This window comes from Amphiura filiformis, chromosome 16, assembly GCF_039555335.1.
Source record: "Amphiura filiformis chromosome 16, Afil_fr2py, whole genome shotgun sequence".
Taxonomy (NCBI): Eukaryota; Metazoa; Echinodermata; class Ophiuroidea; order Amphilepidida; family Amphiuridae; genus Amphiura; species Amphiura filiformis.
The window spans coordinates 24,433,056-24,449,363 of record NC_092643.1 but is presented as its reverse complement, the minus strand read 5'-3'; the positions used below and the strand labels follow the sequence as shown (position 1 = coordinate 24,449,363).

General features: G+C 35.4%; 1 protein-coding gene across 2 annotated transcripts; it reads left to right on the top strand.

The window, feature by feature from the left end:
* Positions 1 to 3,638: 3,638 nt before the first annotated feature.
* Positions 3,639 to 13,676, top strand: LOC140135765 (uncharacterized). Of its 2 annotated transcripts, XM_072157381.1 has the most exons (7): positions 3,641 to 4,184; positions 4,460 to 4,696; positions 5,734 to 5,834; positions 6,879 to 7,249; positions 8,631 to 9,341; positions 10,764 to 10,851; positions 11,604 to 13,676. In XM_072157381.1, the coding sequence occupies exons 1-7, from the start codon at positions 4,137 to 4,139 to the stop codon at positions 11,689 to 11,691; spliced, it is 1,644 nt and encodes a 547-aa protein (XP_072013482.1). In that variant the 5' UTR covers positions 3,641 to 4,136; the 3' UTR covers positions 11,692 to 13,676. The 2 variants fall into 2 exon arrangements, with proteins under 2 accessions (XP_072013483.1, XP_072013482.1); XM_072157382.1 differs by lacking the exon at positions 11,604 to 13,676 and having other exon boundaries at positions 3,639 to 4,184; positions 10,764 to 10,855.
* Positions 13,677 to 16,308: the final 2,632 nt, after the last annotated feature.

Here is a 16,308-nt window from a genome sequence, read left to right as displayed (position 1 = left end):
TTTTGAAAATAGGCATATACTATATTTATTCAAAAGTATACAGTTCGTTTGAAAATTTTTGCAACTTTTGCCTGCAAAGTATATGAGTTATCGTGTTTTGAAAATAGACATTTATTATTAATTAAAAGTATACATGTATATTTCGTTTCCGCGTATGCATATACTATAGTATTCGGCCTAAGACGTAATTCTGTGATACATTTTCATCGACAAATCATCTGTTGATTAGTCATGTTACGTTAATTCTCATCATTTACATGCAACATTTTACAGCGGTTACATAAAATCGGTTCTGATAAATAATATTGGTGTCTTTCTTAACATCAAAATGAATTGATACATGGGTGTCCAAAATTCCAATGAGTAATATAAAAAATCAACCATTTAGCATACATATCTACAAAGATGAGCGACAAATTTTGTCGGCACCTTTTAAATATTTCCAAAAGAAGAGATTAATTCGCAATTTAACACCAATAAAATAAATTGTATTGAAGGGAACACAATAATCCATAAATTTAAGTGTTTTACAGGCCCTACACCAATGTACACCAATTCGTATATTTTAGAGAACATGCACGAAGGCTATATCGCAAACTGAGCTCTCTTCAGAACCACTAAAAATACCAAGTCTGTTAGTACTTAATTGAATGCATATTTATTTAAATTCCAATTATATTATGGTTATTTCAATTTAAATTTTAACTTTTAGCAACAAAAGTGCCAAAGCGCGAAGAGGCTTATGCAATAACGTGCCTATTTGAATAAATTAATCATCCACATGAAAAAGGCCGCCAAGAAAAACTATTTTCTTATTCTTTTGTAACAAACTTTACGATGCACTTTGCGGGTGTTTTTCAGGGTATGTTTTACACTGTTAAATAGTCGATTTTACTACTTGATATTAAATCATAAGTGTCGTGTTTAACAAAAGTGAATTGTTGTGTTTTTAGAAATGACGGTGCGTGGGGTCGCTCGCGCTTTGTCGCGAACATAAATAAATGAATATTCATCTTTTGTTTTCTACTAGAATTGATAACGATAAATAAATCTTTATTGCTTGTGAATGAAAAGGAATTCTTAAAGATTGCGGAGTTGATATGACTCAGAGAGATAGAAAAGAAATGTGAAGATATGACTGATTCGTGGCATCAAAGTAATGTCGTTTCACATGTTTCAGGCTCTAAACTTTAACGTGGACACACACATAATTGCTTACTTCTCAATAATTCCAAGTAACATGCAGTAACACCAATCTTGTATGTTCTTTCAAATGCAGTTCTTGTTATTCGATACAGACTTTTATATATGCACTTATTATGTTTATATTCGAATTTAAAAAATAGGCCCTTGGTTGGCACATTAACTTCTGTTTAGCTAGTTCAAGTTAGTGATCCACCTGCCCCCCTCCGAAAAAATCATAATACTAGTGGGAGAACTATACATTTTCCCATAACAAAAATTACATTCGCAATGAATAAAAATAACAACTCACGAAAACATATCAAATCATAAAAAAAAGGAAACAAGCCAATTGAGTTTCTATCAATATTCAAAATAATAAAATTATTTATATACATATATTTAGATGCCAAATAAAACACACATGAATCAATTAATTTTACAAAAGAAATTAACACACAGTCATAAAACAATGTAATAAACTAAAATAAAGTAACAATTTCAAAGGTACTTTCCTGCGATATTCTACTAGAGCAAAAAAGCAAACTAAAACAGTACCACCTGACCAGCAGGGAAACTTTGAATAGATCTTAATAACCAAGGAAAATAAGTGTTAAAAACTGTTTAATAATGTACAACAACATCCAAAATTTAGGGTTAAAACGACAAAACAACCGACGTTTCGGGAGCATAAAAACATCCCTTTTACAAGGTAAAAAAACAAGTAGCACTAGTCTTTTAAAACAAGTAGCACTTGATATTCCATTAAGCATAGATTTCTAATTTAATTCAGTGTTGTTGTTCATTTTTCCTGTCTGTTTGTTCATCATTCCAAATCGTTGTGCATATTTCCAAAATTTTAATGCTACCATATCAGGATTTATCAAATAGGCTATACATGTACCATTTAGCCATATGACATCATAAAGTTAGGCAAATAAAACACATTGCCATTCAGAATTCATAGACTCCTAGCCATCAATGAGGGCGCCATGACTACCTAACAGAGACCAGTTTTACTGATCGAAGCCAAAGCTGATATTTTCTGTTCCTAGAACAGCTATAGTGCAGCGATGTGTTCTGAGAATCTCACACGGGCAAGCAGCGCGGTAATTATTACCGATCAACGATGGCTAAATCTCGTGCTGAATCTTTCATACGCGGAGGATGGTAACTGAAGAAATTTAATATGAACTTATGTCCCTGTTATGCTCCGAAATTCAATGGTCTAAGGAAAAGAAAATTGTTCTAAATTTCACTTCTTCACTTGAAACATACAGTACAATTGCATTGATGCCATAGGCCTATATGTAGTGCAATACATTTTCCTCTATTTTGTCTATTAATATTCATGACAGTACACATAAAGATATGATAAACTAAAACCTAAAATTAGGCTTTATCATGTTTATCATGCCTACATGTAGCATAATATAATAAATTTAGTATCGAGAAAAAAAAACAGTTGGCAAAAATACGACACACTGAAGATGTTCAACACCACACCTGAGCATACCTTCAAAATTGTTGCTCTAAATATTTTCATGCTGCGAAGGCAGTTTTGACAACCACGAAATATAATAATGGACATATTAAATTCTATGGAAAGTTTAAGAATAACTAGTTGAAAATTCGTCAGGTCATTACACCCGATGGTCCGAGTCGAAACTTACTCGAACAAATTGCTATGGGCTGAGTAGCAATACCTATTGTTACCGAATTTCTCTGCCATAGTTTTGATGTAGGTGTGTGTCCATTATACAAAATAAGAATAATAGTTTATGCATAACTATTACAAATATTTGACCAATTTTGTCATTATTTTTATTGGAACTGCGGTAGGGAAAAGTGATTTTTTTGTTAGAAGTTGGTTTTTGCAACGTGGGCCTGTCCTGTTGTAATAAAGAGAACAGCTTCAAAGTTCTGCATATTTCCAAATATTGATTCTGATGAAATGATTTTTATACAAATTCTTTAAAAAATAAAATTAATTATTAATCTATAACTAAATAAAAATGGTACAAATGTATTTTTCTTCATGGACTGAAGATTTATGAACGCGCGAGAATATTTTACCGATGTACAAAAAATTAATACAATAAATCGTATAAAATATTCTTCATCCAAACCATTACTATTTTTAAAGCGTTTTAAAAAATATGTTCTTTTGCTACGCTTCTTAGGGCGTGGTATTTAATATTATGGTTCCACCATCTTTCTACTGAGCAAAGTGTAATAATATAAACTTATCTGGCTTTTTAACACCGTCAATCATTAAAACCTGTCAAGTACCCTATCATTAGCGTCAACGCCAAAATATGCCTGAAAATTTCACGCCTTCTGATTGGCTAGTACCACTTGCGGACTTGAGTGTCACCTACAAACCGAGCAAGCATAGCAGCGAATTGCAGTGGTGAACTTCGTGTATACATAGTACAAGCGTGACGCGTCTTGTTGCGGTGGTTGTACCAAGTGCTTCAGTTGACTATACTAACACATGCAATACTACTGTTGGAACACGACCCCAAATGCTCATAAAACCAGTACGCACGACAGTAGCTTGACTATCGGTGACAGTGATATCACTACATCGCTACATGAGCTACGAACTTGTTTCTCAGATAGTGAACTACTAGTACTTTAGAAAAGAGACACAAAGCGAGGTGGTGAATATTAACCTGCAATTATACCACTTGCTGCTATAAATTGGTATCACCAACTTGGAACTTTATCATTTCGTCTTCAGACACAATCCGGTGAAGTCGCGTCAAAGCTCTTGCGTGTTTCACCTTCATCATTTTGAATTGGACTTTTATATTCTACCATCAACACCGGCTATTCCTTATGGGATTTTAATACTCTTTCTTGGATTATATATATGAACATTTGTTGGAGGCACCTCATTTGAGTCATTCTTCTGTGTTCGTCAGTTTTCAACTAACAGCAGCAGAAAAATGACGACTTTTCCACTAATTGGATATCCATACCCGGCATCTTCTCAGGTAAGATTTGCAGCACTAATTTCTGAATTTTTGTTTGTTTCGTGTTATTTTTTAATGAATTTGTATGTGCAATACTCTTTTACTCGTGCAGAACACAGTCAGTTAATTTTACAGTCAAATTTTAATGTTGTGCAACTTTGAAAAAAGTTAAAAACTTCTGATCATGGAGCAAATGTAAAAACATCATTGAAGATCGTTCTTGCAAATCTAACTTGTAACTCCTAAAAATTGTAACACATGTTCTAATAAAATTATTTTATGTATTTTATTTCCAGCTTCTAATGTCGGCTGCTACTCCGTCCACGTCATGCTGTGATAGCACCCGACCTGCAGCCGGTTCCGATCCCGCCACCCCCGGATCCACCGTATGCTGTCCCCCTCTCGACAGCAGAACGACGGCCTTATTACACGCCCGAGTCGGCGGGCTACCAGCGCTCTACGCCTCCCCGTACGCTACAGAATCTGGATACCTACATTTCGCTGCAGATCCATCAGCATTCTACTCACCACTGGTAAGCTATAATACTGTGCCATATAAGGTGTTAATCCAGAACCATTTTACAATTTTTATCATGAAATTCAGTCGGAGGTTTAATGGCCTGATGGGAATTTCTAATGGCAATTTATATGAACCGTGCAGTCAGTCTCTCAATTTTGTTCAGCCGTCTGTTGCTTGTACGATGACTCGCGTAATGCAAATTTAATTTCACATGCATTATACGGTTTACTGTGGAATAATGTGTTTGTGATTGCACAGATAAAAATAAATGGTTCAATTGCATTAAAGTAATTAAGTTGTTTGATGTACGGTAATAATATTAATATGTTTAGAGTAAGAATGTGTACTTTAATTGTTGAGAAATTTGAATTAAGAATTAAGATGTTGAATTTGAAATCGCTTAATCTTATAAAAATAACTCACGATTTGTTAAGGCTACATAAAGAACACATTTGCCTAATCTAGTCAATAGTGTTTTGTATAATTCACAAAATATATCGACCGACTTGTCAATCCACTTGTTTATAAATCACCTTTTCTGTTATTTTATACGGCTCATAGAGTGGGCACAGGTCTGGAAAATCAAGAACATTTTCCAGGCATACTCAACCTAGACACTGGGTCTGCTCTCAATGGCATGTAATGCCTTGTTGGATAAAAGCAATATACAAATCAAAATATTGAAAAGGTCGGAATGCTATGAAAAGCCACAGCATTTTACAGTCATTAACCTCTACAAGTGAAATCAAACTTGACATCTCTCATAGGTGTGTTAATGAATAATTGTTATGGCATGTTATGTTTAGATAGACCTATATATTTATAAACACAAAAACACTATCCTACAACTCATGCATAACTGTATAATAATATCCTTCTTGATACTATTTATGGCCATATACATGCATCATCCCCTCGTTGGAAATAATTCGTTTGCAGCACGCCTTTCCTCATTTCCCAACAATTTCCTCTGCAGTTATTGCCATAAAGGCTCTTTCCTCCAGTTCAGTACCTTACTAACTCATATATTTATTTGTATCTTTCGTATAGAATTCAGCTTATGACTTAAAAGCTGGGGCAGAAGGATGGAGCGCACTCCCACAACCAACTGCATGTTATCCATATGACACATACCAGTACTATGGCGACAGGTAAGACAAACATTTTGGTTATTATTTTAAAACTTTCAAAAGACATAATGTAATAAAGTTTCTCGTCAATTTCAGCTACATCTAACAGATTATTAAGTCATATGCTTTTCATTAACTTTAAATCATCATCAATATACTATTTTCAAATGTCTAAAAATCGACTTTAAGTTGAAACGTCTGCTTCTCTAGTATAATTTAACGAGTATTTTTAGCCCAAATATGACAAGGAGCTTCGATAAGAGAACTAATTTATTACCGTACTCTTTCCGAAGACTAGATTCTGTTGTATCTGTTGTAAAAAGACATGTTATTATGGCAAATATGTACAGAGTAAATTTATGATTGTATATAGACAAGTTCTGATACTAATAATAATGTTTTGTATGTATATACAAATCTTCAACCAAAACAGACGTGGACCTGTGCCCTTTACTCAATTTATCTTTACATGAAGTCTGTATACATATTGTATTGCATATCGTGCCGTGTATACTGGCAATTCTTAACACCACAACATGCTTACTTTATAGTTAGATCTTTTGTGAATATTTGTCAAAAATCTTTGTGCTTTCTTCTTTATGAGTGAACAATATTTGATAAATTTGATTTTGCCATGCTTGCATAGTCTTGTTGGTATAGTATAGGCCTATTCTTTAGTCGGTCTTTGACCGCTATGATTATGATTTATGAACCATTATACCATTGAAAACATCGAGTAATACCAAGTTTTGTTTCGCAACACAAATTATTATTTGGAAGTTTCAAAGTTCAGCAGTGGTCAATGGATGTGTTTAATATCCCTGTCCGCTGGAATTGCACTTGTTCTATGCATTAATCTAACCATGATCTAATCAAAGTGAAGTCAAGAACAGGTTTTGAGCTCCGAACTATGTGCCTAAATATTTAGGCTCCTATAGGTGTCGATGGAAAATGTGTTAATGCCTTGAATAAACATTCGGCAATTTGCACGATATATATAATAGGCCAATTAGTTACTGGGACCTAAAATTAACCAACTTCAACATTTTGTTTATTTTCTCGTAGATATGGGGCAATGGACTTGAATGGAGCACGTAGAAAAAACGCCACCCGCGAAACAACAAGCACATTAAAAGCTTGGTTGTACGAACATCGCAAGAATCCATACCCTACCAAAGGCGAAAAGATCATGTTGGCTATCATCACCAAAATGACTCTGACCCAAGTATCCACATGGTTCGCCAACGCAAGGAGGAGACTGAAGAAAGAGAACAAGATGACGTGGTCACCAAGGAACAGGTGTGGTGATGGAAGGAAAGAAGATTACGAATCAGATGAAGATGATGATGGTGAAGGAGGAGAGAGGAGGAGAGAAGGAGAGAGTAATGTGGATAACATTACAGAAGCAGAGATGGAGAGGACACTTAATGGATTAGGTGAGTTCGTTTTGCATAAATTAGTCTGTCTGTATGTCTACTCCTGTAAGCTCATCTTGATCAAAACGAGACTTTATAATTGATCATATGATGTACAAAATTGTATGAATTAAACTGCTTTAAAAGGTCAGCATGTTTGTTTAAACATTAAATATGACCAAGAATGGCTTACAAATGATCGTCTAATTTTGTTAGCACAACTAACAAAGAAAATCAATTAAACACTCGATATTTTTGATGAGATTTATATTTTCTTCATGCAGTCGATATGAAATTAATCACTGTGCACTTGAAAGACGTTTGATTGATCGTTAGTCTTGAATATGGAAAATGTGTCTCATTATTATCTTGTGAATGGTTGACGCGTCGCCTCGATCATCTCAAGTGTAGCATGCATACCAATGTGTAAATGGTCTGTAGTCATGAAATGGTCTCAAATTGTGTAAACCTATATTAACTTATTAAGAGTTTAAACAACTCTGGCTTTCTTTGGCCAAAAATGATATGTTGTTTTAATTGATTTCATTTTAATTCAATATGATCGCAATATAATGACAGTCAAAAGTGATCATGTAGTGATAAATGATCGTGGTACACTAGATGTGCCCATTTGTTGATCAAATTTTGAAGTGTATATACGTGTGGACGCTGTAGAGCAGATTTTAACGATATGGGGTATTGAAGTAATTGAACGTGTACTTGGCAACTAAAAGTGCAATGAATAAAGGCGCCTTGATCTGGCCGATTTTTATTCAAAGAAAAAAAATGTAATCGGATCAATGATACTAATAAATAGCGTAAAAATATTCGACACAAAAATGAGTCTTTGTGTTGCTGTGTAAATGAACCATGATGAATAGAGCTAAAGCAAATTTATTGGTCAAAAGAACAAATTTGTAGAATTGTTTAACCTACCTTAAATACTTGAAATTTCTATTCAAAATACTGTTTTTTATATTTTAATTTGGGGTTTTATGGGTCCTGGTTCACTGCTATTGATGTGGGCTGATGTGGAACTAATCAACCGAGGCAAAGTTAATATGGATCATGTTTTTTAGTTTATGATATTGACAATGGACTTATGTTGCTACTCATGGGTAATGTGATGACTTAATTAAACTAATTTGGGTTAATTAAAATTGGTTTCAATCAATTAATCAATCAATTAAACAATAACCCAATCAATTCATTAGGTATTTTCTATGAAAAATATTGATATTTATAAGTATCTTTATCTGCTGATGGTTTGATTTGCTTTGTATGTGATATGACATAAATAATGGCCTTCGACATGAAATTCAATGAATTTGTTAATTTTTATCGATATAAAAGTAGTTGATCACCAAATTAATTGTTGTTTGCTCTTTTTTTTCTCTCACAGATTGTGATGGCGACGCGGATGCGAAATCAGAAGAAAACAACAATGATAAAGACAATAAAGATGATAGTCCCCTAATTGTCGCTGATGGCCCAACAGACAATGAACGTGCAATGGCCATATGCCACGCAGCAGCTGCCAGAGCAAGAGCTGAAAGAGACTCTCTTGGACACCATTCACCCCATCATCACTCAGCCCACCCCCGCTCAAGAAGCAGCAGCCCATCAGCCCCACACCTAACAAGGACTGGTTCAACGTCCCCACCATCAAGTCCCACACATCCCACACCCACAGTAAAACCAAAAATCTGGTCTTTGGCGCACACAGCAACTTCAAGTAGTCCGGACAGGAGGCCGTCACCGGGACCCATCAGGAGCAACGGGCTTTCTCATGTCAGTTTCCGTCACGCGCCATATGATTCCCCTATGTCAACTCTTAGACAATGGGTAGATGGACAATTTCATCATGGTATTCCAATCCCTAGAATGGCGGTGCATCCATCACAACTACAACATCCACATCCGCAATCGATAGGAGCACCCACAACAGTAGTGAGCGTAGCACAGTCTCCTCTTTTCTCAACTGCAATGACGGCAACAGCAATGGGTATGCCGCACGGGATGAGGTACCCGCTTTTCGCTCATGAAGCAGCTGTATCAGGGGTGCCTACTAGTGCTGTCAATGGTATTGCAGAATCTTCTTTACATAAAGATGGTAAGTTTCTATTTCATTTGAAATAAAGTAAATTACTAAAATTACAAAAATGATGCTGGGTGTTTTTCAATGCTGACACGGTTTAAAATTGGGGCAAATTTGTATGCAACATGAATTTCTGGCAAAATCGACTATAATTGCCCATTGAATTTATTTCAAAAGAATCATTACAGTTCTATCTCGGATTGAATGCTAATTAATACAGATCGATCGACATCATTAGATATTTCATTTGTTACAAAAACACAGGAAGTGTCGCAACTGTGATGCAGCTCATGTGGCAAAGTTAGGCAGATTTTGCGAATAGCTTGCACGCCGCATCAGGTGATGAAGTCATCTGTTGAAAACAAATCCTCCTTTCTCGCGGGAGAAATCATTATCATATCAGCCAAGCTGTCATCAGAATCAATGATCATCAGAATATTGCACCGTTTTACCAAAATAATTCTTGATATATTATCGTGATTATGATCCCATCAACCATATTCATTCACACTATCCCTAGTTTGCTCATACAACGACTGGCCTGCGGCGAAGGAAAAAAAAATCTGAAGATCGCTCTTAAGCGCCGCATTTAACGCTCAAGTGCCGAGTCGAGGGTTGGCCTATCCGGTTTATAGTTGGCGATTTAACTGGCCGCGAGGCATCGTGTTAATAAATTGAAAGATTCTTTTCCAAACTAAGCGGGAAGAACTGGGTGGCCTGGTTTTGCAGGTACAGGAAAGACCACGTTAGTTGTCCTCTTTTTTGTAATTCGGATAATGGTTGAGAAAGGAAATGACTTTGGAAGTTGGGAAAGCGGATGACACAGAAAACTCTTGTTTTTGGTCTTAAAATTTGTGTTCAAAGATCTCTGTCAATGAGTGTCCCAGTATAAGTAACCCTTGAAGGCAGCATGAAGGCTAAATTGATTTTTCCCGCTTAGATGTTTCCGTGCAAAATACAAAAAAAGTATGCAAACATTTTTAAAGCAAAAACCTTGCTACTCTTAATCAAATAAGAGTAAAATGTCAAAATGTAAAATTTATCGTCAGTGCGTTTGTGCGTTTTACTCATTTTCTTTCACAAACATCGAGATTATTTGTTTCGTTGGCTACTAGTGATAATATCTTATGTCTTAGGACATAGCCTTGCCAGAAATACCTGTCGCTTTAAAATGAATCTCAGCTCATGTGCAATCACTATGATCACGATTAAACATGGATAAATGTCTTACACAAGAACAAAGACCTCCTCAAACACAGGTATAAAGGAAATCTTATCAATTATATGGCTTTCCAAAATCCATGTAACCTTGTCATTTTGGCTCATTTTTCACCTTGTTCTGTGTTTCAAGCAGACACGCCTTACTAAATGTTTCTTCTGTTACTAAATGTTTCTTCTGTTACTAAATGTTTCTTGTATTTCTTTGTGTCATTGCAGCTGAATTAAGGAGAGAATCACATTCAATCGAGTCACAATCGTCACCAGAAGAGAGGTTAAGAACAGCCTTTAAACCCGTACCAAAAAGGTGAGTTACTGTTTTGGAGTTATTCAAGGATTGGAGTTCAAATTTTGGATGGTCATTGATCAATATATTTTCCATTATGACTTGGCGAATTTTAGGTTAACCATAATATTTTAACAAATTTTATTTAAAAACCCGAAAACGTGGTTATAACTTATACCACTACATCATTGACCATTACCATCCAAGATTTACAACCCAGAACCTTTTGTGTACTAGGCATTTGTGAAGTCACATACAGTTCATGCTCTTTTACATCTCATAAGTAAACAGTGATGAAATTGACTCATAACATGATGTATCTTTAGTTATTGATACCAGTTTGCTTTGAATACACACAAGACCCGTCAAATGATCTGACATGCCACCCAGCCATATGACCAATTTTTGTATCATATTTCTTATATAACTAGCCATATTTTGTTAACAATATCGCGGGCAAATGCAATTCACAGTGACTCATGTTTGTTTTGTTAATAATAAGTTTTTGGATAACAATGACACCATTTTTGATAGCCACTGGGAGCAATGCCCACATTGATAAACATAGTGTGTATGATATAAATTCATAATGATAACAATTGCTATGAGATCATAATATTATAAGCTCATTTACAAAGAATGTGTTATTATTTAATTAATAGTCATCACTTTCATAATCGGATATAAAATTAACATCATACAATGCTGTACATTATTGAAATTTGTTGCATAATTTTAATCATTCTTTTTCATTCTTTTTCTGTGCTTTATAGGCATCCAATTTCATCCCCACAAAGCAGTCCAAAACAGCGTGATGTTGATGTGATACCCGCCACCATTTCATCACCATACTCAAGATGAGACGGGCTGAAATAAGGGGAAGCTGTCTCTCACGTTTACCCCTCCTAACCTGCTGATGCTGATGCTGATACTGCCGTGAGGTAGCTTGATGTTTTACAGCAAGGCTGAACTCTGATGATGCAAAAATCTCAGCTCTGTGCAACTCATTGATGAAGCCGCCAGTTGAATGCGTACATCGAGAGCTGATGTCGAAGGCTGCGAATACCCGAACACTCTGCATACAAGAACGCTTTGCTCTATGAAGATCTATTTCAAAAATACATTTTTAAACAGAATGCAATTTGAACTCAGAAGCAAACGGTTTACATCGAAGCAACTTCAGACCTCAGTATATTCATCAACGAACATTATCCAATATAATACTTAATTTATAACAACTTAAAAGATGATAAAATATTAATGTCATGTTTTAGTGATGCATTAAATTTATGCCGTCAAAACTATAAATGGTTGTTCAATTTTTTGTATGATGTTGGTCATTTCCGACTGGATCGGGAATATTGTTTCACAAAATACTAACTTACTCGGGAGATGTAGACATGTTATTACAACGACCAAGTCGTAGATCTTTGAAAATATCTTTTTGTTGATATCAATCACACTTTCTTGACAGTTTTTCCTACTATTTTGAATCATCAATGATAAATGTGAGCATAGACTAATAATAAACAGACGGTACATGTACACGAACTGGTAAAGTCCAGCATCAGTGCACTTTGCCTGTTGGGGTGCTCTCTGTGCATCTTTAATCTATGATTGCGATTTACATTGTGACTGACGAAGTATAGCTTTTGTTAATTTAACTTGAAAAGCTACCTGAATGAATTAATTTCTTGTTAGCTGTAATTATCTTCAATATTTTCCTATCTTTATACTCGCAGCAATTCGGTAAAAGCATGTCCTCTTTGTTGTTAGTTTTAGTATCTTTTAATTGCTTGCATGGTCTTGACTTTGCTTAACCACCCTTGTCATCTATACAGCCAGAATTAGTGAGCTGTGACCCAATATAGCACGCTAAATCAAGCCGAAAACTCAAGATCTTCAACAGAGTGTATCATATTTGTTTTATTTCATGCTAATTAAAAGCAATTCTAGTCATCGGATTCCTTCCTAAAACAAATAGCACGTCACGTATGCGCTGTCGATCCTAAAGCAAAGTAAGAAACACCTTATTGAACACTGAATAGTTTACGTAGCACGCAACTCTTTCAAATTTGAATTTTAGATGGCATTTAACACTCCCATGTTATTTATGTCAGCATTATATTTATTGTAAACATGTACATGTCTACCTCCTATAATTTTCTATGTGTCCACAAAAAGAGGTAAATAAACTGACACAAATAAACAACCTATGTTTGGTATTTTGGACTTACAAGTTAGGATTTAAAATACGCGGGGTTGACATGATTCAAAAACTCCAGGTTGACATTACTGTGGAGGGCTGCTATGTCTATTGTGTATTGAAATTATACCGTGCATACTGGAATTTTTGCTTTGAACTGACTATAATAGTCTGGATCTGTGATACTTCATCGGTAAGCGGTGCACATTGACAATACACATGGGCTACAGTCTGTCCACTGACTAAAAAGGATATTGTTAAAATATTTTAACAACGAAAAATTCACACACTCAAAGATACCGTACCGTTGAGTCTTTGAAATCCTTATTTATTTTTGGTTACCTTATAGGAGACCAAGGCATGCGAAATCATATTTCGTATATATATTGTATTTTTAAAATGGTGCAGTTTGATTATGTTATAAAAGACAAACAATTGATGTTTTTCGTGTATAAAATTCAGATTTTTGCAAAGAGATGTTTTTATCATGTATGTATAATGTAGGTTTATCATTAAAAATTGAAGTTGTTTTGTTATGTGACTGAAAAAAGATGTATATACATTCTTGAAACTATGAAGAAAAATACGAGAAAAAAATAAAAACAAAAGATTATTGCATATAAGCACTGAAAATTTACAACATTGTATCGTGTGTTTACTTGTTCGTGTTTTAGTTAACTTTAAATAAATTATCAGATAGATGGCGCCCTTCTCAACTCGAGTTATGAGCAGGCCTGGTTATGAGGAAACCTCATCAGAGCAGTTTTTCTTGGGTGAACCAAACCTGCCTGGTTATCAAATTCATCTGTGATAACTGAATTTGACATGTGCTAATGGATGCAGTAACATTAAAACATCAATTAGCACCTGACAAATTCAGAGGATACCCTTGTCACTGATATTACATAACCAGTCAGTCAGGTTTGGTTCACCACAGAAGAACTGCTCTGGCGGGGCTTCCTCTTTAAACCCCCCTCAATTAAGTTAGTTATAATGTTAGTAAATTACAATGAAAAGGCAAGAAAATTAATAAACATTTATACAAACAAATGCCCAACGCTGCATATTTGAGCGTTCTAACTTCTTACGGAATCACCACCAAATACAGAGTCCATTGGTTTACAAAACAGTGTTTGTCCGGGGGGTCTCTCCTTGGTTGAAGGTCAGAGGTTGAAGGTATACGGATGTGCCACGGTTTTGGGGTACCTTTTCAGCGATTTTGGTGTATCGATGGGTGGGTTTTCAGTGAAGACCAATGCGCCCAATTGGGCGGGGTCTGGCAAAAGTGCCCTTAAAAGCGCCCAATTAGGGCAAATTTGGGTGATTTCGGGTGTTTTTGTTGAAAATTGCTATACTGATGGGTAGCAAAAGCAGCAAAAAGTAGGTATTGAGAAAGTCAGCATCCGAAAGTCTGCGTGGCACATCCCCGTACAAATTGTTTTGAAGAACCCCCCCCCCCTCCTCCGGTTGTTGTCTTGTCTTCATGGTGGTTGAATTTAGTAACTAATTATCATTCTGACTGGGAAAGCAATATTACAGTTAACCTGCTTTCTCATGGCTGAACCTCGAAGACTAAAGACCCGCATCAAAGATGAAAATTAGGGAATTCCCGGCAAATGTTTTCATGCAATAGCGAGAAAAATATAGCATGATTAAAAATCACTCAATGTCTCTTTTTTGGACGCTTGCATTATAGTACTTATACTTAGGCCAGGCCTACTTGCTTAATTCGAGTGATGTCCTCGAACAGTAATGGCTTCCACAGTTCTGTCCCCATTGCTGTCCTGAAGTCTACTGCGCGCTGCGCCAGTGCTGCCTCCAGGATCCAGTCCAGTGCCTTCTTTTTGTTTAGGATGTCTATGTAAGTCAGTGCGGAGTTTCCATGCAGGTTTCCGCCTCCCATGCTTGGGTATCCAATGTACAATTTGATACGGGTGGAACAATGGCCAGCAAATAGGATTCTTCTTTCCCTGATCAGGTTTAGTTTTGGAAGATCTCCATATAGGTCTGCATTTGTCTTATGTTCCTTCCAGTGCACATTCAGGACAGGTTAGCATGTGGGTATAACAGCCATCCTTTGATTGCTAGCATGCGGGTATATAACAGCCTTTAATCTTTAATCTATGACTACGACTTTCATTGTGACTGACAAAGTATAGCTTTTGTTAACTGAACTTGAAAAGCTACCTGAATGAATTAATTTCTTGTTAGCTGTAATTATCTTCAATATTTTCCTATCTTTATACTCGCAGCAATTCGGTAAAAGCATGTCCTCTTTGTTGTTAGTTTTAGTATCTTTTAATTGCTTTCATGGTCTTGACTTGCTCAGTCTTATATACCGTACAGAACCCTTTTTTCTGAGGGTACACCCTGCGGGACATAAAGGTTCTATGTTGAACTTTTTTTTTATTATCTAAGAGTGATATTAATAATATTGTACCATTTTAAAGGCTACAGTCATGATAGTATTAGGAGGAGGGGCCTGTCATCTTATATTTCATTTAAACAAAATTAAAGCCAAAAATACATTGACTTGGCGTTTTTATGTTCGGGCCCATCCATGCGACAATCTTTTGTTTATGATGTAGGGTTAAGACTAAATGATCATGACCATTGTTAGTCTTTAGCTGGGGTTAGGCCTTGGTAATGGTGAGGATTAAGGCTAGGATTATTTGGGTCAGTTGCAAACCTTGTTAATATAAATAATATTTGTACCGCATAAATCACAATTTCGTTGACAATTTATGCAAGAAAAATATATCGTTAATAATATTGCAACAACAGACAAAAACTAAAAGTAATATTCGTATTCAAAGCTATAATATGGAACTGATCCCCGGAACTGATCTTGGAATCAATATAAACAATAAAAATTTGTCTAAATTGAACTTGAAATTCATAATTTATTAGTAAACTGAGAGTGTGTAGATTTAGAGGTTCGCTGATACCAAAATATACAAATGACACGCACTTTTGAATTGTTCATTTTTACAATGTTGTTTCATTCCTTCACCTGTTCTATAGGATTTGTGATGGAACATTAATTTTGATAAATCTGTCAATAAAAGTCAGCCAAATACAGCAAGTCATAGATTATCTAAGCTTGGCGTACAAGGGATAAATACAAACGCTCTCATGTCATGTCTGACCTTGTTCCAGTTAGACATTTTGTGATGCTATTTCTTTATGTTTTAATATTTAGATTCGTGAGAGTTAATCCCTTCTACGCTGCTTCTTTTAATCAAAAGTTTTGTCCTAATTTTGGGTTTTAT